General features: G+C 45.3%; 1 protein-coding gene across 9 annotated transcripts in view; it reads left to right on the top strand.

The window, feature by feature from the left end:
• PRRC2C (proline rich coiled-coil 2C) overlaps nucleotides 1-21,622 on the top strand; it is a 67,760-nt gene extending 46,138 nt beyond the window's left edge. For 5 of the 9 annotated variants that reach the window (XM_058808489.1, XM_058808491.1, XM_058808486.1 and 2 more), the window contains 13 exons: nucleotides 1,357-1,446; nucleotides 3,162-3,263; nucleotides 7,155-7,362; nucleotides 8,171-8,374; nucleotides 9,052-9,164; nucleotides 9,702-9,838; nucleotides 11,653-11,887; nucleotides 12,248-12,355; nucleotides 13,771-13,989; nucleotides 14,771-14,845; nucleotides 15,995-16,098; nucleotides 17,322-17,448; nucleotides 19,791-21,622. In XM_058808489.1, coding sequence (XP_058664472.1) covers nucleotides 1,357-1,446; nucleotides 3,162-3,263; nucleotides 7,155-7,362; nucleotides 8,171-8,374; nucleotides 9,052-9,164; nucleotides 9,702-9,838; nucleotides 11,653-11,887; nucleotides 12,248-12,355; nucleotides 13,771-13,989; nucleotides 14,771-14,845; nucleotides 15,995-16,098; nucleotides 17,322-17,448; nucleotides 19,791-20,057 — 1,989 coding nt within the window. In that variant the 3' untranslated portion in view covers nucleotides 20,058-21,622. The remainder of the gene's footprint in view (nucleotides 1-1,356; nucleotides 1,447-3,161; nucleotides 3,264-7,154; nucleotides 7,363-8,170; nucleotides 8,375-9,051; nucleotides 9,165-9,701; nucleotides 9,839-11,652; nucleotides 11,888-12,247; nucleotides 12,356-13,770; nucleotides 13,990-14,770; nucleotides 14,846-15,994; nucleotides 16,099-17,321; nucleotides 17,449-19,790) is intronic. The other 4 variants (XM_058808492.1, XM_058808490.1, XM_058808493.1 and 1 more) reach the window with 4 other exon arrangements.
• Nucleotides 21,623-23,890: the final 2,268 nt, after the last annotated feature.

Raw genomic sequence — 23,890 nt, 5'->3', positions numbered from 1 at the left:
TAGAAAGCTTTTGTGATTACAGCAGCCTTGCATGCTTGCCTTGTTTTACCCAGATTAAATTTAAATTTGCCTGTTGGAATCCAGTGCAAATGTGCAACTTGCAGTTTGGTGGTTGGCATTGTGGGAAGCACCATATATCTTGTATTTCAGCAGTTTAACAAGTAAAGGAAGTAAATAAACAGAGAAAAGAGTTCTCTGTTTTCTTCATAAATTATAGAAAGAAATCACTGTGCACATTGTCCTCTCACCCTGTTATGGTTTAGCTTGTTCTGGTCTTTTACCAAAATGAGCTCATCTTTTTAAGGAGGATTCTTTGTCATTGGTCAGTTACTATCTCAGTGCTGTAATTGCTTTTTTAGAGGCATTGCCACAAGCCTGAGGAGTAAATTGAGTGTGCACTTTTTTAGTAGCTTATCATCCTACTGGTTGGATGCAATGAAACAAGCATTATATAGCTTGTGTCTTCAAAATCATTGTGGGTTGGCAAGTCCAGACACTCAGTAACAGTTCTGCTGCTGCTTTGTCCTTCAGTTCTTTTGTGGTGTTTGGTTCTGTCAAGATGGTGGAGCCTTTCCTGGCCTTCAGGGATGTAAAACCTCAGACATTTCAACTTCTGCAGCTGCAGGAGTCACTGCCTGCAGCCAGCACTGAAAGGACCTTGTTTGCTGAGCACATGAAGGGCCACTTAACTGTGACAAAGAAGCTTCAAGGAAAGTCTCTGAGCAGACTGGAAACCTCAGTCCTTTTCTTCCTTGAAGTCATTAAGCAGTGCAGAAATCAGAGGTAGCCTGCACCATCCAGAGAATCTGAGTCTTGTGATTTTCAGAGACAAAACTTACAGCAGAGAAAATTGATTTACAAATTGCAACCATCCCTTTGTGTTCTTTTTAATCTGGAGGGCCTTTCTTGTCATTCTAAGAAATTTCTGTATTTATTTGAAGCTACAGAAAGCTTTCAGCTAAGGTATTTTACTTTTTAAGCAGACTGAAAGGGCCTGCTGGTGGCTGAAGCACCTTGGGTGACATGATAATTGTCTGCACCACCACAGTCCAGTTTTACAGTGCCCAGGAGATACATTCTGTATGTTCTTGCCTTACAGACTGTATTTTGGCTTTTCTCCAGATGTACATTGTGAGGTCATGAGGCAAACTGTAATCTTCTAAAATCCTCCTGACCTCAGTAGCAATTCTGCAGCAAGGATTGCTAGACATGACTCGTAAAAAAACAAAACAGTGTGAAATTCTAATCTTCTGTTGCTTGCTGAACTCCTCCTGTAGACAGGCTGCCATCTGTCCAAGAAATTGAAATGGAATTTAGGTAAGGGAGATATTTTAATGGAATTGTTTTTCTTCACAGGAGTCTGTAACAGACTACACTACACCTTCTTCTCATCCTAACACAGTGGCTACTAGCAGTACAAAAATGGAGGAGACTTTGGTGACGAACGTAAGTCCATTGCAGCGATCGTCTTGACTTTGAAGACAAGAAAATATTTTCACACTTCTTTTAAAGCACCAAATAGTGCCTTCAGTGAACAAGTCCACAGGGTTCCTTTCATGTGAACTAGCTGGGCTTTTTCCTGTAGTCTTACTCTGAAGGACATTTGGTTTGGTTAGTACCTGCTCTGGAATCCTTCAGGTGTTTTCTTGTCTTTTGAACAATCACAGTGAGCTAAAGAGCACAGAAAGTGGAGATGTTGGTAGGGACAATTCTAAAAAGAGCAGAGATAGTCACAAGGAGGGAGGAGTGTGTTCTTGGCAGCAGTTGGCACTTGAGCCTGGTACCAGGAGCAAAGCTCTGGAGGCTGAGTTTGAAGAAAGGCTCTCACAAACAAAGGAGTTTGGAGCTGTAGCCTGAAATCACAGCAAGTGCATGCAGAGGGAGCAGCTGAATGGTTGTGAGAGCAGACAGCAGGCTTCAGGTGTTCAGTTGCTGTGGAGATGAGATGTTTGCAGCCCTCAAAGCCAGTGCAGTGGTCCTGACTTGTGAGCGTGGCACAGTGATTGAGAGAACCAGCTGGGTTGTGACTTGTAGCAAAATCAAGTTTGTCTGGAGTGTGCTGGGGCATCAGGGAGCTTGGATCTTGTGATTCTTGTTGTTTGAGTAACAGAATTAGCTCAGGGTTGAGTCACTTGTTGATGGGGGAAGGTAGAATCATGCAGTAGGATCTCAGTTTTTTATGAAGATGTCTTGTGAATTCCATCTAAAAATGCTTTTCAGCTTACTGCAGCACCATTTTGAAGCAGTACTGATTGAACTTCTTACTCTTCTGCTGGCTTTCCTGGTAGTGTTGTGGTTTTTGACTTTGGTGGTTAGTGTGGAAGACTGAATTCTTTTGTGTTAATGAAGTCCAATCCTTGTGGATGTTAGAGTGGAATTTCTCACATGGGAATTAGGGGTTCCTGGCCACCAAGGATCTGTGCCATCCCCTGCTTCAAAGCTTCAGGATCTGTCTTGTGGATTAGCCTTACCTCATCCAGTGGAAGTCCATTAGCTAAGCTATGGATGGAGAGAGGAATAGTTAGGAGTAACAGACTGGACACTGCAGTATTTTTGATTCATTTCCTTTAAAACTTCTAGGAAATCCATTGGAGTTTTCATAGGCAGAGACAGCAATAGCATTATGTCAGATTTATTTCCCCAAGTATCACATCTTTCATCTTGTGAAAGAGAAAATAACTGAACTCAATTACTGGATGGCAAATCTGTTGTAGTTTGTTTCATGGTCCTGTGATTTTGCAGGTCTGTAAAAGCTTCCTCTTTTCAGAAACTGCATCTCAGAACTCAAGGTTCATGACACCCCCTGTACTGTATTGGTACAAAAAGGGATGAACCTGGCTTGGGAAGAATTTTTGCATATCAGTAAACTGAAATGGTGCTTGAAATTAAATCCCCAAACAGACAATTGGTGTTTGTTTATGCAGAGGACATGGACACCTTAAAACCTTAATCTTCAGCCTCTTTGAGAGATGAGAAGCATCTTGGCACCTGCTGAGTGGCCTTTCCTTGCCTACCAAATTTTCACCTTATTTTATCAGTCTCCCTGCCAAATGCTCAAGCCTTGAAGAAATTGTAGCTCACTTGATAAAGCTTGAGCTTTGCTTTCTGGGGCTTTTCTAGTAGACTTAGTTAGAATGTGATGTGTGTTGCCTGCCTTTCAGGTGCCCCTGCCCCACACCCTTCCCCTCCCTAGGAGGGAGACTTTACAACAGAGCTCCAGCCTAACTCCAGTTTCTCCCGCTACCGTCGACCTCACCCTCAAGGTATGTACCACATCCCTCTAAGGGTCGTTTTCTTGCATGCAGGGGAAAAAAAAGTTATTGGAGAACTTGCTGGTGAACCTTTTTTTAGAGCCTTCCTTTGTTTCCTCTGCTGAACTGCTTTTGCATATAAATGGATGGCTGAAACACAGACTCTGTCGAAGGATGCATTTAAACCATAAATTTCTAACCCCGTTTTGCATTAACACTTGGCATCTCAACCAATCTTGGCTCCCACTGCCCTGAAAAACCAAGATCCTAGAGTTTTAGCATTGGGCCACAGTGCTCATGGCAAACCATCAGAATCTGGCTGAGGTTTTTTGAGTGTTGAGCTTAAAATAAGTTGCCTGGTTTGGTGTAGAGGCTTCAAGGATTTGCTTGATAAGCCAAGCTTGACTTCTTAGTTCTAAGGCTTAGGTGCAGTGATAATGTGGTTTTGAGTTGGATGGCTGAAGTTCCAAGTAGTGACATGTAGCTGGTGTGTTGGTGTCTCTGGAGGGCAGTTAGATCAGTGAGTCAGAACATTTTGTAGTGTTGTAAATGTTCTGTTGTTTCCTGCTTTCCAGTGCAGAGCAAGTGTGGAGAGTATTTTGAGTGCTGTTTTCCCATTTTGTTGGATTTTGGACTGTGTGCATTGTATAACTCACTAACACAGAGTTGGGCTCTAGCTTTGCTACTGTATTTTTAGAAGTTGTTGGATTTTTTCTTCTTTTGGTGTCCTAGATCTGCTTTGTCATTGTGACTGCAGGTGACTGAGCCAGTAGAAGTGTTGTTGCTGGTATTAGGGAATAGTGGTGTTTGACCTTGGTTTGTCTTAAGTTTTTAAAAGAAGAAATGAAACTTGATTGTATGCAGAGCTAATGCTTTAGAGGAACTTGCTTGTCAGTCCCAGTGAGACTTGTCTCACTGCTTGGTTTGACAGCTGCTTGCTTGTGTTCTCTACAGATGAGAAATACTCATGTTCTCTTGTTGAATCTCTGCTTTTCTTTTGTTAACACTTATTATAACACCTTTCAAACAGTAGACCTACAGAAATGGGGAGAGCACTGTGGAGGGACAAGTAGTTTAAAAAAAAACTGGGTTTCTGGTACATTCTTGTGTAATGAGTTATCCTAATGTGACTTTCTGGCGTCTGAAAGTGTTCTGAAATAGTCTCTGACTGGAGATGCAATCCTGTGTCACACAGGTAGGGCTGAAAGTTACCTGAAAGTTACCTCAGGGTATGGGACAGTGCCCAGTTACAGAGCAAACTGTGGTGTCTGTGTCATTCATCCTGCATTTCTTTTCCTGCTCTTGTGGTGTCAGTGATTTCTCAGTGGGTGACAGATTTTTGGATGTTTGGTAACAAAATAGGATTTTGAGGATTTGTTTTGAGGATTTCTTGAAGAACCCTCTGACTGAAATCTGGATGGAAAGCTGTTTGGAAGCAGCTTTGTCCCTGATTTCTTCATTCCAGCCACTGGAGCGCTACCTCCTTTTCACAAACACAGAAAGCAGCACACTGTTCTGAAGCACACTCTGAGACTGTCACTGTCCCTGCAGGCACAGCTCTGCTCTTTGTCATCCTCTTCCAGTGCATCTTTCCAAGGATACTTCTTGCAGCAGGAGAGAGGAAAGTATTTCCTTCAGTTTCTCAAAAGAACAAAATGTCCAGGTTCTGCCTGCATAATGGATCAATCCTTGCTCCTGCTCTTCCCTCCATCCCCTGTCACAGAAAGCTGTGTGTGAAGAGACTTGTAGGGCACTTGGCCACAATTGCATCATTCTTCAGTGGGGGTATGAGATGCTCCTTGTTGAGATCTTGTTTCCTTGGAGTAACTTTGCTAAAGACACCTTTACTCAGTCATCCTCTTTGCTCAAAGGGCTGTTGTAGGTAAGGAGCTGAGCAGAAAAAAGTCCAAAGCAATCTCAAACTGAGCTGCTTGGCCTTCTTCATATCCAAGGTTTCATCTAAAATTCCTCTGTAGGCATCTGGTCAAGAAACTGACAGGTTTGAACTTTGTTTTTCCAACCATTGAGGCTTTGGTGTATTTAGGGAAAGGCACACTGGGGTTTGTCTCCAGTGGAGGTTTTGGGTACCATGGGCAGGGCTGCTCTGCAGTGAGGGCCCCAATGGATCAGTGATGAAGAGAAGCCTCAGGCAGCCATGATCTCCTCCTTGTTGCTCTCCTTTCTCCCTAGCTGAGCAGTGAAACTACAGCACTGTCCCTAGTCTCAATTTAGAGCCTCTTATTCCTCCATATCTGGTCTGGAGATGGTGCTGAATAGGCATTCCTAGAGTATCAATCTCTCTTGCATCTTTGCATCTTTTTGTCTAGTTTATAAAAGTTAGATATTGCTAAGAGGCTTTCCAAAAGAAAACTTGAGGACTCTGTGATGTGCTCTAGGTGTTACAAAATGCAGTGTGTAGCTTTTGCTATCAATAGTTTCTCCAGGACATCCTGAAAACCAGTGAACATAAAACCTTCTACACCTTCTCTAGCCTGACAGTCACAGGTTCTTACTCACTTTGTCTCAGTGCCTAAACAGAATCATTTCCAGCACATCAGTGGTGAATTAACCTTGCCTTGTGTGCAAGAATCAGAGCCAGTTTGGAGGAGAATGTTGTGGAGGGGAAACAGTGAGAGATTGCTGGGGAAGATCTCAGAAATGAAAATAGGTGACTTGCCCCCAGAGGATTTAATGTGTAACTAAGTTTCCCTCCTCCCCCTTTATTCTCTTCAGGAATCCAGAACCTCATTTTCCACATGGGTGTGTGTTGATCACCTGTGACCCACTTCTTTCAGTATTACTCTGCTTTTTTATCATTCCTGAACATCTAGACAAATAACCTGAGCCATGTTTGGTCTGTCCAGACTCTGCCTGACTCATGTAAAGCAGGGCAGGGTGGCTTTGAGACTGAGCTAGGGGGGCTCTGGAGCAGGCAGTGAGGGCAGCTGTGTGGTGAGGATGTATTTGCCCCTTAATATCCACCACTAAAGGCAGCACCTGGCCTTGAAAAACTTATAGTGAGCAGTTTCAGCTCTGCTAGCTAAACTTTCCACTGGAGACACCTGAAGGTTGTGCAGAAGTCCATGGACCATGTTTGAGCTTTTAAATTAGTGAGTGTAGTTTAAACATTAATATTTCTTGTTCATTGGACCCTCAGAAGTGTTTCAATTTCGATTTTGCATTGTCTGGCTAACGTAGCAAGAATTAGATTGTATTGGCTGCAGTAAAACAATGGTTGTTTCCACTTCTGGGGGAAGATAACTGTGTCCAAAATATTTAAAGTTTCATCTCCCTTGCTGTGCAAGACATAAACTTATAATTATAGAAACAGAGGAGCATGAAGCATTTTTTAGCTTTAACATAAAGCAGTACACCCAAGCTATGTGAGCTTGTGGCTGCTTCTTGAGCAGGAGTTGCTTTGGAAATCCAAACTTGGCTGCTTCATGTTCACTGAAGTGTGCAGTGGGTATCCTTGGTGGTCACTCAGAGTGGATGATGGACCAAGAAAGCAAAGGGCTGCTTCATTTGAATGGCCCAAGTAACTTGGAATTAAAGGACTTGATGGAAATGTTTAGAGAGAGTTTTCCCTTTCTTTTGCTCACTGTGTCTTTGCTCTTCATGTCAAACAAAACCAAGCCAAATTAGTGTGAGTGAATTCTCTCCTGAGCATTGGCTGTAAGATGATGAACTGTGCACATGTGCAGTTGGAGCAGATGAGCAGCTCCAACTTGAGGCTGTTTGCTTTTTGCATGAACAGAGTTGCACGATGACAGCGACTTCCAAAAGAGGCTGGCATGAAGCCCCAGTTGCCTTTTCACTAAAAAGAACTGTTAAAAGAGAAACAGGGACTGCTTGAAACTTCCTAATAGATGAGAACATTTTTTTTTTTTTTCTTTTAAATAGATGGAGTCTGCACGCAAAGCATGGGAGAATTCCCCAAACATGGGGGAGAAGAGTTCACCAGTGACCTCAGCAGCATCTCCCATTGCTGGTGGCAGCAGCAGCAGCAGCAGCAACACTGGGCCAAGCAGTGGCACCTACAGCTCTTTCTCAAGTGCATCAATGCCTCCTATTCCTGTGGCCTCAGTTACCCCCACAACATCCCTCTCAGGTAACTCATGTCAAGGCAGTGGTGTCCCCTTGTGTTGTTCCTTGCTTATGTTTGGATTCAATTCCTTTTGGAATTGTTTAATGCAAAGCTAACAAAAGGTTTGTGCTAGGAATGGAATGTCAGATCTGAGCAGCAGCTTCCCAAATAACCTGTTAACTGACTTCACTGTTCCACTTCAGTCACCTGAAAATAACATTAAACTTCTCTCTGCCTAAGGAGGAGGTAAACTTCTCTTGTCTCTGGTTTAATTTTGCTCAGCCAAATGGAGGCAAGCACACAGATTTTGGGGCAGAGGATAATTCTGATGTCTTACTTCTATTTGTACTCTTGCTTTTTAAGTTAAAGCTTCAAGAACTCATATCAAAACCTATTTGCAAAAGGCAGAGCAAATGTCCAGCTGCTCTTCACAACCACTGCTTGGTTGTTTACCACCTTGGTTCTTGGCAGCAAACAAAAGATGCTAAATCTGGTTAAGTCTTCATCCCTTGGAATATTAGAGTCTATCTCCATGAGAGGCACAACCACTGTGGGTTGCAGTGTTTTGTTGAATAACTGACCCAGCTGCCTCCTTCAGTGCCTCTGTGTGCTGCTGTGCCTGAGAAGGGAGGTGTAGCAGGGTTGCAGCACTTCCACAGTGAATCCACAGAACTGGCTCCATGTGTTTCTTGTGTTGCTGGAAACAGCTGCATCAGGTTTCAGTGTTCTTTACCAGTTCTGTGCTCACAGAGCTGCCCCAAAACTTTCACCTCTGAATGAGGAGGCTCTGAAATGTCTTTGATTGTTGCATCCCTGGCTTCTCTCCTCCTAGGAGCTGGAACATACACAACCTCTTCACTGAGTACAAAGACTGCAAGCACCTCAGACCCTCCTAACATCTGCAAAGTGAAGCCCCAGCAGCTGCAGACAAGCAGCCTGGCTTCTGCCAGCCACTTCTCCCAGCTGAGCTGCATGCCATCCCTCATTGCCCAGCAGCAGCAGAGTCCCCAGGTCTATGTGTCCCAGTCTGCAGCAGGTAATGCTGTTTGTGCCTGAGAAGCCACACATCTGCTTTTTTTTTTTTTTTTTTTTTCATTTTGCTCTGCAGTCAAGACAGAATGATAAAGATTGTTCTGTACTCAGAATCACTAATTGTCTTACTGTAAATCTGCACTGCTTTATCAGGAAGTACAAACGTAGTGCTGTATAGATTGTTGAATAAAGTAAGTTTGAGTCTCTTAATGTACCAATTTCCTGTTGCAGAATTGTAAATTGCTGTTTAAGACCTGGAGTGATTTAGTTTTCTTAAAATGCTACAGTAGTTGAAAGTTGTGACAATTTTCTTTAAGGAAAATCCTACATCTAGTTAACAATCCAGTTAAATTACATGGCAGTGTTTCATGTTCTTGCCCTTCCTTCACCCAAATGCCTTTTTTGCTCAGAATCTGTTGTTCATCCCTCCAAAATTGTGTGGGATTAGTGATACCTGTGCAAGACTGATAGATTCTGGGGGTGAATTGGAAAAGGTACCAAAGCTTTTGAGGCAGCCAGAGCTCTGCAGTGCTGCTCCTTCTCCCAGGCCCTCTGGAGCTGTTACAGGGGGAAGGACTGACATGTCTAATTCTTGATGAAAACCTTTCTAGAGGGGATGGTGTTGGGAGTTAGGTGCTAAAATCAGGTACTAATTGTGTTGCTCTTCCTGAGGCACTGCAGCTCAAATCCCAGCATTCTACATGGACACCAGTCACCTGTTCAACACCCAGCACGCCCGGCTGGCACCACCTTCCCTGGCCCAGCAGCAAGGCTTCCAGCCAGGCCTTTCTCAGGTATCTGGGCTTCCTCATTCACCTTGTTCCCCTCCATCTGCCTGTTGCCTTCAAAGTTCCACTCATGATTTGATGAGGCAGTGGAGAGTGAGAATAAAGACTGCAAAAAATGAGAACGTCCCTCCCTTTGCTGTCTGTTCTGGTGCAGCAGGCACTGCTTGATTGCTTCCCATGTATTTGTGAGTGGAAGTTTATTCTCTCAACTTCCATGGCAAAGTTTCTCTTCCTGGGAGGTGTTTCTGTGGCAATGTGAGTGCAGACTTAACTTCTGTCATACAAAATCCTATGCAATCTCAAGCAGTTGTTTTATATGCAGATCTGAGTATTTCACTCAGTTTCTGCTGGTTGGTTGTGAGGAAATGTATAAAATTCAACTAGAAAATAATTTTCATGAGGGCAGCAATGCAGCCTTGGGGATTTGACATTCTTATTTTACTTTTCATAATGCTACACAAATCCTCACACACATTCAGCTGTAGTTTTTCAAATTTAACATTTTCTCTTCTTTCTAACCTAATTTTAATGTTTTTTATGCAGCCTGCTTCAGTTCAGCAGATCCCCATCCCCATCTATGCACCCCTGCAGGGACAGCATCAAGCTCAGCTGAGTTTAGGAGCAGCACCAGCTGTTTCACAAGCCCAGGAGTTGTTCAGTTCCTCCTTACAACCTTACAGGTAGGTAGCATGTGCACATTTCTTTGGGGTTTTAGTGTCAGAATTATTCAATTTGGTTCCCTGCAGATTTGTCATATGTGCTCCATAGCTGCCTCATCTTGCTGTCTTCCCCGAATTTTTTTTTGTCTGAGAACTCTGTATGCAGATTGTCTGCCTTGTGCAGATGTAGTTGTGAATCTGGGTTAAAAACTGATGCATATTTGTATCTTTAGAAACCAGGCTAAAGAGCTGAGAGTATCAGTCTGTCATAGTAAGAGAACAGAAAATGTCTGTCCCTTTAGTTCAGCAAATTTTTTTTAATCAAACCAACACTGGGGTCTTGAAACACTGTGAAATTCCAGTTTGAGCTCCTAGGTAGTAAAGACCTCATTGCAGGGTATGTTTCAGAATGTTTTTTTATTTGCTGCAGAAGGTACCAGTAGCACCAGTATCACTGCACTGGCCCTGACAGACAGACAGACAGACTTCACTGTGAGCCTCTCAAATCTCCCTTGCCCTTCCTAGGAAAGCTGCTCCACAGCAGGGTAATTCTGACAAATGTTGTTAGTTCCACTTTGAGAAAGCTGCTTTGCAAGTTTAATTAGAGGTGTTTGCATGGGCTGTAGTTCAATCTGCTTGTTGCAGTGTAGAAGGCTGAGGCCACAGAAGGTTTAATTAACCACATTTGTATCCTGACTTTGGTGCTTGGCTGACTTTGTGGGACCAAACATTGCTTGTCCTGCTACAGCTGACAAAAGCTGTTGCAAACAGTTGGCTAATTGCAAACACACAATCAGGCTGGCATGTGGTCCAGATTAAATAAATCTGATCACAAACAAACATGGCATTAATGGAGTTCTAACAGTGGGAGTGCTTCTCCCACATAGAAGATTGCAGAGGAGGAGAAGCTTGGAGATGCACAGGTTGCTGGTTTAAAACATTACAACCAAAAGTTAAAAGTGAGCTAAAAAACAGCTTGGAGAAAAAAATTTGGCTCCATTGAAGCCAGTCCTTTGCATCCAGTCTGGAAGAGTTTTTCCAGTGTTGTGCAGTGAGGGGAGGGTGCAGAGCAAAGCTCACACCAGCACCAGGGAAAGTAAAAGGTGTTTTTACACATAAACACTCTCCTGAGCTCAAAAGCTTTCAGAGGAGCCCTTACTTCAAAACTCTTGATTCTTCAGGCTGAAGGTGGCCACTCACCCAAGTTCCTAGTTGGGATGTTCAGATAAATATTTCTGATGGACTAAACCTGTGTGTGGTGCTTTGCTGTGCTGGTTTCAGTCTTCTTTAAACAAACTGCAGCTTCCCCATGCTGCTCACAGAGGGATTGAATAGCTGGTTGAAATTAAAGGCTGTGAAGTCTTTTGAAATCAAAACATTCATTTGGAAGCTACCATGGTCAGCATGCAGTGGTTTAAGCTGTAGTAGAAGTTGGCCTGTGGAGTGAAGAGAACAAAGCATTTCCCTTAGTGACTCAGTGGGGCTACTCACAGGGGCTTTCCCATCCCACCTTGGAGCACAGGAACTAAAAACTGGCAGTTTTTTCTGTGTTAATTATCCAAAAATTATTGCAGCATGAACATCAAAATAGCTAATTGTGATTTAAGATTTTAGTAAGAAGCCTCATTGTTTTTTCCTGTGGCCTTCAATAGCAGCTGTTACTTTGTTGTATGCAGAGTAAATTGAAAAAAATCTGCCTTTCTCAGGTGAAATTGTGTTCAGTAAAGCTAAGCATATTAATTCTGTTTAAAGATAATAAACTGTGCTGTTCATTTTGGTGGTTCATTGTTCAGCTGTGTCAGAATTTTTATGAATTCCACTTGAATCTCTTGCAGATCCCAGCAAGCTTTCATGCAGAGTGGTTTGTCTCAGCCATCCCCAGTGGTTCTGTCTGGCACAGCCTTACACAACTTCCCAGCAGTGCAGCACCAGGAGCTGGCCAAGGCCCAGTCCAGCCTGGCATTCCAACAGACCTCCAACACTCAGCCTATTCCCATCCTCTATGAGCACCAGCTCGGGCAGGCTTCTGGCCTGGGGGGCTCTCAGCTCATTGACACACACATCCTGCAGGTAGGAAATGCTCCCTGCAGCCCTTCTGCTCTGGCCTGCTACAGGACATCTTGCTCAGTTTGGGTGGCAGCAAACTTCAAACACTTGGAGGAGAGTGTTCTTTTAATTTAATAAATGTATATTGGCTTAATCTCTGAATTGAGGCTTGTTCCCCAGATTACAGTGCTCCTTGTGCTTTTGTCACTAATTAGAGCTTCAGGTTTAAATTCCTTAATTGTGATAAAGAGCTGTTCCACCAGCTGCACATGAGAGCTTTATCACAAAGTGAAACCTTCACATTTATCAGCTTCCCTTGCTGGGCTTTCTGTGGCCCTGCCTGAATGCTCCTGATGGGAGATGTCTCTTCTCTTCTCTTCCTAGGCCAGAGCTACCCTCACTCAGGCTTCAAACCTCTACTCTGGGCAGGTCCAGCAGCCTGGCCAGAGCAGTTTCTACAACACTGCACAGTCTCCCAGTGCTCTGCAGCAGGTAAACTATGGCATGGTAAATTTCCTGCATTGTATTCTTCCTAAAAGCATGTCGTGCTTGGTGGTGTCTGTGGGGTTGGAACAGAGGGGAGGGCTGAGACAGCCTCTAATTCTTCTAAAATAAAACTGGAATGTTAATAGTGAAGGCTCAGGTCATGTTGGTCATTTGTCCCTGGCATCCTTCCCTTGAATAGTTCATTTTTCAGTGATGGGCAGATACTTCATTGGCACAGTGCTGTTGCTAATTGACTGAGGCACATGATGCCTGTATGGAAGCAGATACCAGGAGAGGTGGAGAGAGAGAGAGGCAAAGTCCAGGTGCTAAATGCAGCCTAATTGTTAATACCAGTTCTAACTGAGCTGGAGCCCAGGAGTGCTCACAGAAAATAACTGAGGAATCAGCAGATAGGTGATCATGCAGGTCAGTAAAATAACTCCACTGATTTGAGGGCTTTTTCACTCTTCTGTGAAAGAACTGCTAAATTATTCTGTCATATTTAAGGATACTGTCTAGTGGTCTCCATCTTCTGGTTGATTTTTTTTAATTGAAATGACTTCCAAAATCAAGCTGGGGATGGATTGATTTATTATAGCTGCCTACCTCCTACACTGGAAAAGGTGCCAAGACAGAAATCTAGAAGAGTTGTAAAAGATTGGATGTTGGAAATCTAGCACAGTTTGAAGGACCTTTTAGAAGAGTTGGTACTTTCAGTGTGTTCAGTTCTGGCTGTCTCTCTGATTTTAATCTGTCACCCTTCAGAGCAGAATCTTTGTAAGCCTTTCACATTTGGGAATCTCTCATCATTCTCCTTGTGACCCTTAGAATATGATTTTGCAGATAGTGGATTGTGAGACCAAGGCATGCAGTAACTCCTGCCAGTCAGGTCACTGCTGTTGTATTTCCATGTTTATCACTACCACTCTCTGCTGGTTTCAGCCCACAGCACAGTGGTAAATGCAAGCAAGGGACAGGCTGTGTGTTTTTGTCATTGTTTTTAAGCTCAAAGTGCTGGTTGTTGGAACTCCTGGAAAGTAAAATCTAATTTTTATCCCAGTGTCATTTGACTAGAATTATTTGAAGTAAACAAATAATAAGCCAGTCCTGTCCCTACCTGTGCCAGAACTGCCTTTGTTTTTCTGAGCTGAATTAAATTTCCCTGTCACACAGTGAAATCATGTTGAATGATGTTGGAGGCAGGAGATCTCATGCACCTTTGTTTCTGAAAAGCAAAGGCCCAAATGCCATTAGAGCTGATTATAAAGGCAAACTGAGCAATAAATGCACTTACTTGCTTGCAGCTCTCTGGTTAAATAAAGAACTCATTAAGGGATAAAGCTGAACTAGAGCTAGCAATGACAGTGACATAATGGCCTTTGTGTGTCTGTTACTGGTGATGTTGTGCTCTCTCTCTGCAGGTGACAGTACCTTTGCCAGGATCACAGATTTCCCTGCCCAACTTTGGATCCACAGCCCAGCCTCTGATAGCCCTGCCCCAGTCCCTGCAGCCTCCACTCCAGCACACCCCACCACAAGCTCAGGCTCAGAACCTGAGCAGACCTGCCCAGGTGACCCAGCCCTTCAGAGGATTGATCCCAGCAGGAACTCAGCACAGCATGATTGCTGCAACTGGGAAGGTAACAGCACTGCCACAGCTGCAGGAAAAAATTCCTGTGAAGCACAGCTGCTTTTTGGTTTGTGTAACCAGCACAGCAACTCATGCTGACTGCTTGCATCTTAAAAATCTGCCTCAGCTTTAAAAGATGAAAAAGCCAGTCAGGGTTAATGCCTGAGTGACTGGCTCTGTGCATTTAGCTGAGGTTTTGTAGCTAACTTGGTGCTGCTCCATTTGCACTGCAGGAATACCTGGTTTGGTGGTGACATCGTGGACTAGTAGGGGATTTCATGCAGAAGCCATGTGGAAAACAGTACTGAGATGTTGTGGGAGCAGCAGGACTCTGCCAGGGCTGGTGGCAGATTCTGGGCCTGCCTGAGTTGGTTGCTTTGCTTCTGGACTCAGACCAGAGCAGGCTCTTTGGGCTCAGGGGTTTCCAGTGCAAAATGGGGAATTTTAGAGTTTTAGGGGCTTCAGTGGACTCTATCAGCCATGACCTTAAGAATTGAACTCTATAATTGTTGCTTGGGGATCTGCCTTCTGAACAGCACAGCATGGTGCACATTAAGAATGTAGCATTGTATGCAAGACAGGATCTTTCTGTAATTGAAAAAGAAAAGTCTGGTCTTGCAGCTCAGGAAAACTGAGGAACAGCTCTAGGAAGGAAATACCACTAAAACAGTGCAAGAATCTCGTGTATCATGGGGGGCAGTCTCTCCTCTCCTTTATGTGAAGCTGCTGAGGTAATTGCTGATGAGGGGATGTGTGGAGCTGGCTTCCAATCACAAGGTCTCTTGTCTTAGATGGAATCCCAGCTTTACAGGCACCGGGGATTCTCGGATAGTGTGCAGCACTCGGCAGTTGCAGTTCGCTTCCAGGTGAGCACTGGGTGACACCCTGGACATGGACACAGCTCAGCTGGCTGGCAGCCACAGCAGGGTCCTCCCACCTTGGGGGACTGAGGCACCTCTGCACCTGAGATCCCTGCACCTTCTGGCCTCCATTTTGGGGTGCTTGTGAATATAAAATAACCCCACAATCCCAGTAATTTAAGCTGCAATACGAAAAATCTCGGGTGTTAATTCCACGTCTTGGACAGTAATGGCAACCAGAATTTCAGACCACCTAGATGAAGCTTGCATCTCCTCACCCCCAGAGTGTGTGTGGTGGTTTTTGCACAGTGCAGTTTTCCAGTTTCATGGGATCTGGCCAAATCTTTAGAGCCTGGCAGTTGTTAGGAGCCCATTTTGCAGGCAGCAGCATGTTTGTTGCTGCAGTTGTCACTGGAAAATGATTGCTCATTTCAGCAAAACATGAGGGAAGAGCTGCAGTGGGATGCTGGCCTTGGATGACTTTCCTGCCCTGCTCTGAGATTCCCATCGTGTTGCTGCTAAAGAAAGTCAGCTTAAAACAGCCTCTCATTTCTAAGTGATTTATTGTTGCTGTTATGCTTCATGGCCATGTGTGGAAATACACTGTCCCAAAGACTAATTTATTCTGTTGAGTGTATCTGCAAAATAGCATTCAAGAGTCACTGCTCCAGTTAGTCTGGAGATTGTTTTGCATGAGTGACAGCTCCATTTTTACTGTGCTTTGGCTTTGTTTATTTTTATAGACCTGGACTATTTGGTGATATTCTTCTTCTCAGCGTTTTTCAGGATTATTTCTAAATATTTTCATGTGGTACCTGAGATGGGAGTCTTGGAGAAGGAGATCTCAACCCCAAAACATTTTTTTTTTTTCTTTTTTTTAGGGCCAAATAGATAAATGACTCTCAAACCCCCTGTCATTATGCAGGAGGAGCAAGTTAGAAAGCCAGTACCATTGCTGCAAGTGCCAGATAGGGCAGGAAAATTGTACACAGAGGTGCTTGTGGTGCTGGGCCTGTCCTAATTATAAGAGGCTGTTCTGCAGTCAGGCTTTCATCTCCACTTAAGTGACCTCTTTTCATTGAGGTAAGCTAACAGCTGCTTAGCAAATGGAATTTTTTTAATTAGACTTAACATGTCAATTGCTGTGTTTTTCAGATATCAGAAATGGACCTGAAGGCCTTTGGAGGTGGCATTGATGTTAAACCTGGAACACCACCAGTTACTGGCAGGAGCACGACCCCAACCTCCAGTCCCTTCCGGTAAATCTCCCTTCAGCTCCAAATTCCTTAAAACCAGAGCTAGAAAATGTACCTAGTCATGCATGAGCAGCCTTTTCTGGAGGGTATGAGCTGAGGGGCCACTGATAAATGAGACACTGCTTGATCTGAGCTCATGAGCAGCATTCCAGTAGGTCAGCACATCTGCTGTATTAAACAGAAGGAAATGGCTCTGAAAGAAAAGGTGGAAAATATTTGTTTGGGTAAGTGAAGAAACAAGAAGTGGCAAGGAAGGTGTGGTTTGGGATAAAACTGTAAGAGTTTATCTGAATTGTGGGGTTCAAAGTAAAAAACACTTTAAAGCTTAGCAGTTGTGGCAACAGTTCTGTTAGAGGAGTAAGTGTTGTTGCCAGCTCTGTAAGCTCCTCACAAGTGAAATTAATAAAGAAAACAGACTCCTTTAAGCTTACAAAATATTTATATTGAAATATTGACATTAATAAACAAAACAGACTCCTTTAAGCTTACAAAACACTGGTGTGTGGAGCTTAGCTGGTGTCCCTCTGCTCATTTTGCCAGGAGTGCATCACCCACACCCTCTGCACGAGAACACTCTTCAAGGCAAGCTCTGTTTCCTCAAGAAGGCTCTTCACTCTTTCTTCTTTTTCTGTTCACTCTTTCTTCTTTTTCTCTTCACTCTTTTCTCTGAGGGCTGTTTGCTGCCCTTCCCTCAGATAATCAGTCAAGCTTCCTGTAATTCCTGGTGATTGAACACCTTGGAAGTTTTAGTGGAGGGTCACGTTCTCAGCCAGATAAAACAAGGAGAGCATTTTGTGTGAATTCTTGAAATCTGTTCAAGTGCATTTTGAAACATGGGGACAGCAGGTCAGAGTAGAAGCAGCTGCATGTTCACTGCCTGCTGGGACAAGCCCTGAACTTGCCATGGTAGAGCAAAGAGTGACTGCAAAGGAACATAAGATAGCAGGGATGGAAACTACATCTAACATCACAAATCTGACATCAGTGTTCATACAGATGTGCCCTGGACCCTCTTCATAGCCTAAATATTTCTGATTATGCTTTCTCCTTGAATTCTGAAGTTCTGAGGTTTTTTGAGCTTCTATATAGAAAAAGTTTCACACTTTTTTAATTCAGACATTGATTCTTCCCCCCTCCAGTGCTGAATTTCTAGTTAAGTTGTAACTAGGGGCAGAAACATCCTCTGAATGAAAGCAGTTGATTTTAACTGGAGTTCTTTCTTTTAGGGCCAGTTCTACAAGCCCTAACAATCAGTCCAATAAAATGAACAGCATTGTGTACCAGAAGCAGTTCCAGTCAGCAGCTGCAGCTGTGAGAATGACACAGCCCTTTCCTGCACAATTTGCACCACAGGTAGGTGACTGGTGGCTTCCCTTCCTGCAAACAGATTTGTTCCTCTGTGTCACCTGGTGGCTCTGACTTGACCCTGTCCCCTCAGCCTCTGTCATGGGGAGATAAAAAATGGAATCCTTAAAATGAAATGGTGTAAGAGACCAAGATCAAAGCAAAAAATTACCTCTGTGATCATGCTTGCAAGTAGTGCTGATTTTGTGGTGTTTAATTTAGAGTTCTGTGCAAGTTGTGAATGATGTAGAACAGATGGTGCTGTGGCTTCCCCAGGAGGTGTAATGGCCCTCATCCTGCAGAAACAGGGGAAGGGGAGCAGCTCAGTGTCTCAGAAGGGTCCCAGTGCATATTTTACACATGTAAAGACAAAGCAGATTTGCAGCTCTGAAGTATGGAAGGAGCAGCTCAGGTTGGAAAGGATCCCTGAGGTCACCCAGCCCATCCAAGGCAGGGCTGAAGGCTGGGGGTTCTGCATGGTCAGATGCCATCTCAGATGAGCACAGGCCTCATGAGCCCTCCTCAGGCACCACGTGTGGCCAGAGGTCCCTGTGGATCAGTGCCTGGGGCCAGAGGCACTTAGGGCCAGGCTGTGCTGAAGGCTGAACCTCCTGTGAAGGTCAGGATGTGAACAGCAGCTCAGTCTGACAGCTCCCAGGCAGGCATGTGTCTGCAAGGCATGGCTTTAAAAAGTGCCTCTGGAGAGTTACTCTGTCCTGCTTGGTTACTGGTGATCAGGTCATTCTGCCTTAACCTCAGGGGATGGCTGAAATTTGGGCAGAAGGTTTCAGTTGTCCCTCTGGCTCCAGTGAAATCAGGCTGTTGCTGCAGTGCTGCAAATGAGAGTTCACGGGTTTGTTTTCTGTTCTGTTGCTGCTTGACTTACTTGGAGCAGCTACAAAGTAGGAGAGCCAAGGCCTCTTGTTCCAGACTTCTGATGTTTTGTCTCCCTGTTGTTGTGTGTGTGTGTCCCAGCCCTGTTTTTTGTAAAAAAGCAGAAAATATTCAGAGAGGTACAGGGAGGTTTAGTGCCTGTATTGTAGTTGGGGTTCCTTGTGTTAAGGTACTCCTTTCTAATTTAAAATAAAAAGGTGTTTGACTGCACTGGGCTTTATTGTCCAACTTCTGGATGCTTGAACTCTAGATGGAGTCTGGGCAGGACAGACAAGTGCTTGCTCTGAAGTGCCTGATCAGTATCAAAACTGTAACTGGAAGGTGTCACAGGGGGAATTGCACAGGTGCAGGTCAGGGTTGCTGGTAGGATTCAGGGGGAAGGCAGGCAGTTTGTGCTGGTAGGACTCAGAGGGGGAAAGGAAGGAGAGGAAGGAAGGAGAGGAAGGAAGGAGAGGAAGGAAGGAGAGGAAGGAAGGAAGGAAGGAAGTAGAGGAAGGAAGGAGAGGAAGGAGAGGAAGGAGAGGAAGGAAGGAGAGGAAGGAGAGGAAGGAAGGAAGGAAGGAAGGAAGGAAGGAAGGAAGGAAGGAAGGAAGGAAGGAAGGAAGGAAGGAAGGAAGGAAGGAAGGAAGGAAGGAAGGAAGGAAGGAAGGAAGGAAGGAAGGAAGGAAGGAAGGAAGGAAGGAAGGAAGGAAGGAAGGAAGGAAGGAAGGAAGGGGGAGGAAGGAAGGGGGAGGAAGGAAGGGGGAGGAAGGAAGGGGGAGGAAGGAAGGGGGAGGAAGGAAGGGGGAGGAAGGAAGGGGGAGGAAGGAAGGGGGAGGAAGGAAGGAAAGCAGTTAGTTTGTGCTGGTAGGATTCAGAGGAAGCAGGGAAGGCAGGCAGGCAGTTTGTGCTGCCTGGGATTGCTCAGAGCAGGGAGCAGATGAGGCTTCAGCTCACCCAGAGCACAGCTGTGACCTGGTTCATTCCATCCCAGTGCAGGCTCAGTCGGTGCCCAGAGCCACGGGAGGGAAGGGGGAGCTCAGGCTGTGCTGCTGGGAGGGAGGGAGGGAGAGAGAGCCCTGTGCTCTGCAGGGCAGCAGGGACAGCTGGAGTGGGCCCTGGTGGGGCTGTGCAGGGACAGCTCCTGCTCCTGGCTGAGCTGCTGTCAGCAGTGCTCCTGCTTGTACAGCTCTGCAGTACCAGTGGCATGAGAATAGGGTGGGTAATACTTCACACTGTTGTCCCTGATCCTCTTTCTTGGGGAAGGGTTGGGGAAGCCTAGGCATGATGGTAAACTACTGCTGAGGAGCCAAGCACCCAGCCCTGGGGACATCAGGGCAGCAGCAGGATGGGCACTGCCTGTCTAGGAAGACCTGGCCACTGTGGTCAGTCCTTCACTTCCATATGGGAAATGCTTTTGAAGTCACTCCAATTCCAGTGTCCTCTCTGCAGTAAAATTACTTTCTCCCTCTCTTAAGGCAAAGCAAAGAGCAGAGGTCCTTCAGTCCACTCAGAGGTTCTTTTCTGAGCAGCAGCAGCAGCAGCAGAACAAACCCATAGGAGGCAAAGCCCCCAAAGTGGAGGAGAACGGGAGCAAACCCAGCGAGGCAATTGCTGACTCTGCCGGAGTCTGCCAGGACAAAGGCGAGGAAAAGGCCACGCCCGCGCCTGCTGCCACACCCAAACCCGTCAGAACTGGACCAATCAAACCTCAGGCAATCAAAACCGAGGAAACAAAATCTTAGAGGCTGTGTTGCCGTGGAGGGGGAGAGGGGAGGGTGGCCGAGGTGTCAGCAGCGTCAATGGGTGGCCCGAAGGATGAAGAGCAGCCTGCCCTCCCTGCCGGGCTCTGCGCAGCCCCACGGGCCCTGGGTGCCAGCAGCAGAGGTGGTGCCAGCTGCTGTGGTGCCAGCTGAGCCCTGGCTCTTGGGGTCACACCTGCTCCAACAGCATGAAGGCTGCTTTGGGGAGTGCACGTGCCACACGTGCGTGCCCCCTTTGGCTCGCGCCCGCCCGCTTCCCAAAGCCGCGGCCCGGAGCAGCGGCGGCCGTGGAGAGGCATTGCTAGCTGACACAATGACTCCTTATTCTCTTCAGGCTCTGATCTTCAGCTGCTATTTATCTTTTTATAAACCCCTGAGTATGAGAACATGCAGATCTGAAGATGGTGCTGGGCCAAGTAATGTGTGTTAAGTTTTTAGTGACTTACGAAGCTTCTATCTTGTATAAACAGAGGGATCCACGCACCTGCCACGCCAGGCTTAACCCAACACAGAGTAACACTGGCAGTGTTGGATTTCCCTCTGAAGGCAGTGCTTTGCTGGCTGCTGCTGCTTGGATGACAATTTACTGCATTTAGATCACCATATGAAAAAGCTACTTGGCCGCCTGTGTCCTCTCCACCCGCTGCCCCCTCAGTGGCTCCCACCCCTGGAGTTGAAGGTTCGTTGCATCAATAGTCAGATTTGTTCCGTTCACCCCTGTCCAGCTGTCTTGGTATGATGCGAGTGGTCCCTAAACCGTTTCCAGTTTCTGTCTGTAACACAGCAACGAGCACTTAAACTGTGCCACGAGAATAAAAGAAACCTTATCAGATGAACGAGAGTTTTATCTCAAAGGTGCATTCTTTATATCAGAGCTGCATTGCACCACCTCCTTGCCCACAGTGTGCTGGAAAGTAGAATCAAGTCAAATAAATGCCTTTTTAATTGTATCCTCTAGTATTCTAGCTGTAGGACAGTACTGTATGATACTTCTGTGAATGTAAGATATCCTGTACCTGCTTATGATATGTAGTAGTGACTGTGCTATACTGGAGCTGTTTTTAATAATGTTATTCTAGAGGTTTTTTTCCAGACAATGATTGAAAAAGCTAATAAAAAGCACCAGGTACCACATCAGTAGCAGAATTTGCTGGTTTTTTCTGGGATTTTTTTTCTTTCTTTTTTTTTAATGTTTTTTGGAAGGAAGAGTTGAAAGTCTAATGTGTATAATTTTGTTCAAATGACTGCAGAAGCTGGAAAGGCTGTTGCTGCTATTGATGCCTAGTGAATCGCTATTGGTTATCTTTTTATATAAATATATATATAATTTGAATTTTTGGAAACTAGCTGTGATGTCAACTTTGGAAAAAAGTATCCCACTTGTAGTGTGAGTTGGCATTGTACAGAAATTAACAGCCATATTGGTCTAGAAATGTTAAACTTAATTTTTTTTCCATTTGTACAGGGGTAACGCACTGTATGAAATATGTACGGTCTTATTTACATGGGTTTGATTACAGAAACTAATAAAGTATTCTCTAAATAAAGCCCCTGGCTGCTCTCATGATTCTGCAGGAGGCAAGCAGTGCTCCCAGGGAGAGGATTCTGAAGGAAAATGCTCCCAGAAGCTCCTTGGTTATCCTGGCACTTCCCAGCCCTTCTCCAGCCAGGGGCTCGCTCGCAGGACGTGGCCTCCACTTGCCCCAGCAGGAGCCTGGGGGTGTTTGCTGGGAATTCCATCTCCAGCTGATGGAGCTGGGATGGTGCCACTTGTCCCATCAGCCAGTGATGCCCTAAGTTTGAGCCTTCATATTTTCCAGATTCTGTGCTGCATTAGTTTATAACTCTGAGCTCCACAGAAAGTGCTGGCAGGCTCTCCTCACAGCTCAGTTACACAGAACAATCCTTTTCCAGCCCCACAACCAAGGGCAGCACTGCAGCTTCAGGCCCAGAAAGTGCAAACAAAAAGGTCCAAAAGGCCCAAGAAGTGCAAACAACAGGGAATGGAGGAGAGCAAACTGGGAGGATGGGACTGCATCACCTGGAGCTGGAATTGGACAATGAACCCCAAGATGGAAATGGACCAGAACTTATAAAAGTGTGAGAACTCCTGACCCAGGGTCCATCCTGGGTGTAGCCACAGCCAGGCTCTGGTACTGCCCAAGGTGTATCCTGTAAAGGCCTTTAATAAATCCCTGCTTTATTCCTTTAATAAATCCCTGCTTTATTCCTTTACTAAATCCCTACTTCATTCCTTTAATAAATCCCTACTGTATTCCTGTAACTCTGCCCAGCCCCTGCTCCAGGGAGCCTCCCAAGGCAGCAGCAGCAGCAGGGGACAGGCGGGAGTTGAGGGAGCCCTGGCCACCAGAGGGAACTTGCTTCCCACAAACACCAGGAACTTGTGCTGTCGCTCTCTGGGAAGTAATTCCTGCCTGGGGAGAAGGTGCTGGCTGGCTCTGCACCTTTCCTGCCCAGGTTGGTTTTGTTCAGGGTAAAACTGCAGCAATGTGGAGTAAATCAAAGGTGCTGGAATCTGTGGGATCTCAGCACCTCAGGATGGAGGTGCAGAGAGGCCGAGACCACCCTTGGGGGGCTCGGGAATCCTGGAATGTTGCCAGAAGTGTCTGGTGGCAGGATTTTGATCCTACACAGGAGATGAGACCTGTATGAGGGCTGGGAGGAATTCACTGGGTGAATGGTGAAGGGATAAGTTAGTTAAAGTGTAGAACACAGGGTTTAGGATTTTGGTACAGGGGGGTCTAAAGAAGTAAGATGGAGGAATTGGGGCGTGTCCTGTCCTTCTTCTTCTTCTTCTTGGCCTCCATCTTCTGTGGTGGTGGTGGCACTTTGGGATTGGTCATTACTAGAAGTGCACAGGTTAATAAGAGTAGAAAGTATTGGAGAAAAATGATAAATATTGTACACGTAACTTAGGGTATAAAGATAAGTGACCGCCTGGGGGCTTCGGGAGTGTGCCCATGGCTGACATGCTGTGCAGACCTCTGTCGGGCTGAAAGAAAATCTTTTAGATAAACAATTAATAAACACCAAGACCGAGACAAGATCAGAAGTCTCTCCTCGTCCTTTGAAGCGTCGGCTCTCCAAGGCCATCCCTGGGCCTTTCCAGGCCACCTAAACAGCAACAGCCAGAAAACCCTACAGGAATCCACAAATGCAGCCATGGGCAGAAGGAAGATGTGGGCAGGTCACACTCTGGGTAAATCACCTTTTTCACAAGGATCTGTGTGAGCACAGCTCAGGAAATGCTTGGGAAGGAGGGTGGACATGGGGCTCTGAGTGAATGTGGACACTGCTTCCATCTAGAAATGTGCTATAAAAGTAACTGAGTTGTGGTACAGTTTCCCTGCTTTGAGGTTGCCTTCAGCCTGTTGGACACCCCAAAACTGGGAACTCATTCCCCAGAGTGTTCTATTTTTAAAGAAGTGCTGCTAAAAGGATTCATGTTCAATTCTGTAGTAATACAGAATAATTCCATAGGGAAATCAGAGGAATTTCCCACAGTCGGCTGTGGGAATGTACCAGGCTTTGGACTATTTTGTGCTCAGAGCAGAACAAGGGGAGTATTTCTGCAGAAGTTTAATTAAAGTAAATATTTGGCCATTTTGTGCCTCTAAATAACCCAGGTTTTATGTGTGCTTCTCCAAAACCCCAAACCACGCCAGCTGCCTTGAGGCCAGGTGGAGCTTTCAGTCATTGACCCCACTTGATTGAATATTTTATGACATTTAATCAGATAACTTTGCTCCTGGCTATTTACACTGGAGTAGCTCTTGCTTTTTTTTGATTTGAGT

The sequence above is a fragment of the Ammospiza caudacuta genome, chromosome 7 (assembly GCF_027887145.1).
Source record: "Ammospiza caudacuta isolate bAmmCau1 chromosome 7, bAmmCau1.pri, whole genome shotgun sequence".
Classification (NCBI taxonomy): domain Eukaryota; kingdom Metazoa; phylum Chordata; class Aves; order Passeriformes; family Passerellidae; genus Ammospiza; species Ammospiza caudacuta.
This window is presented reverse-complemented; position numbering and strand designations above follow the sequence as displayed.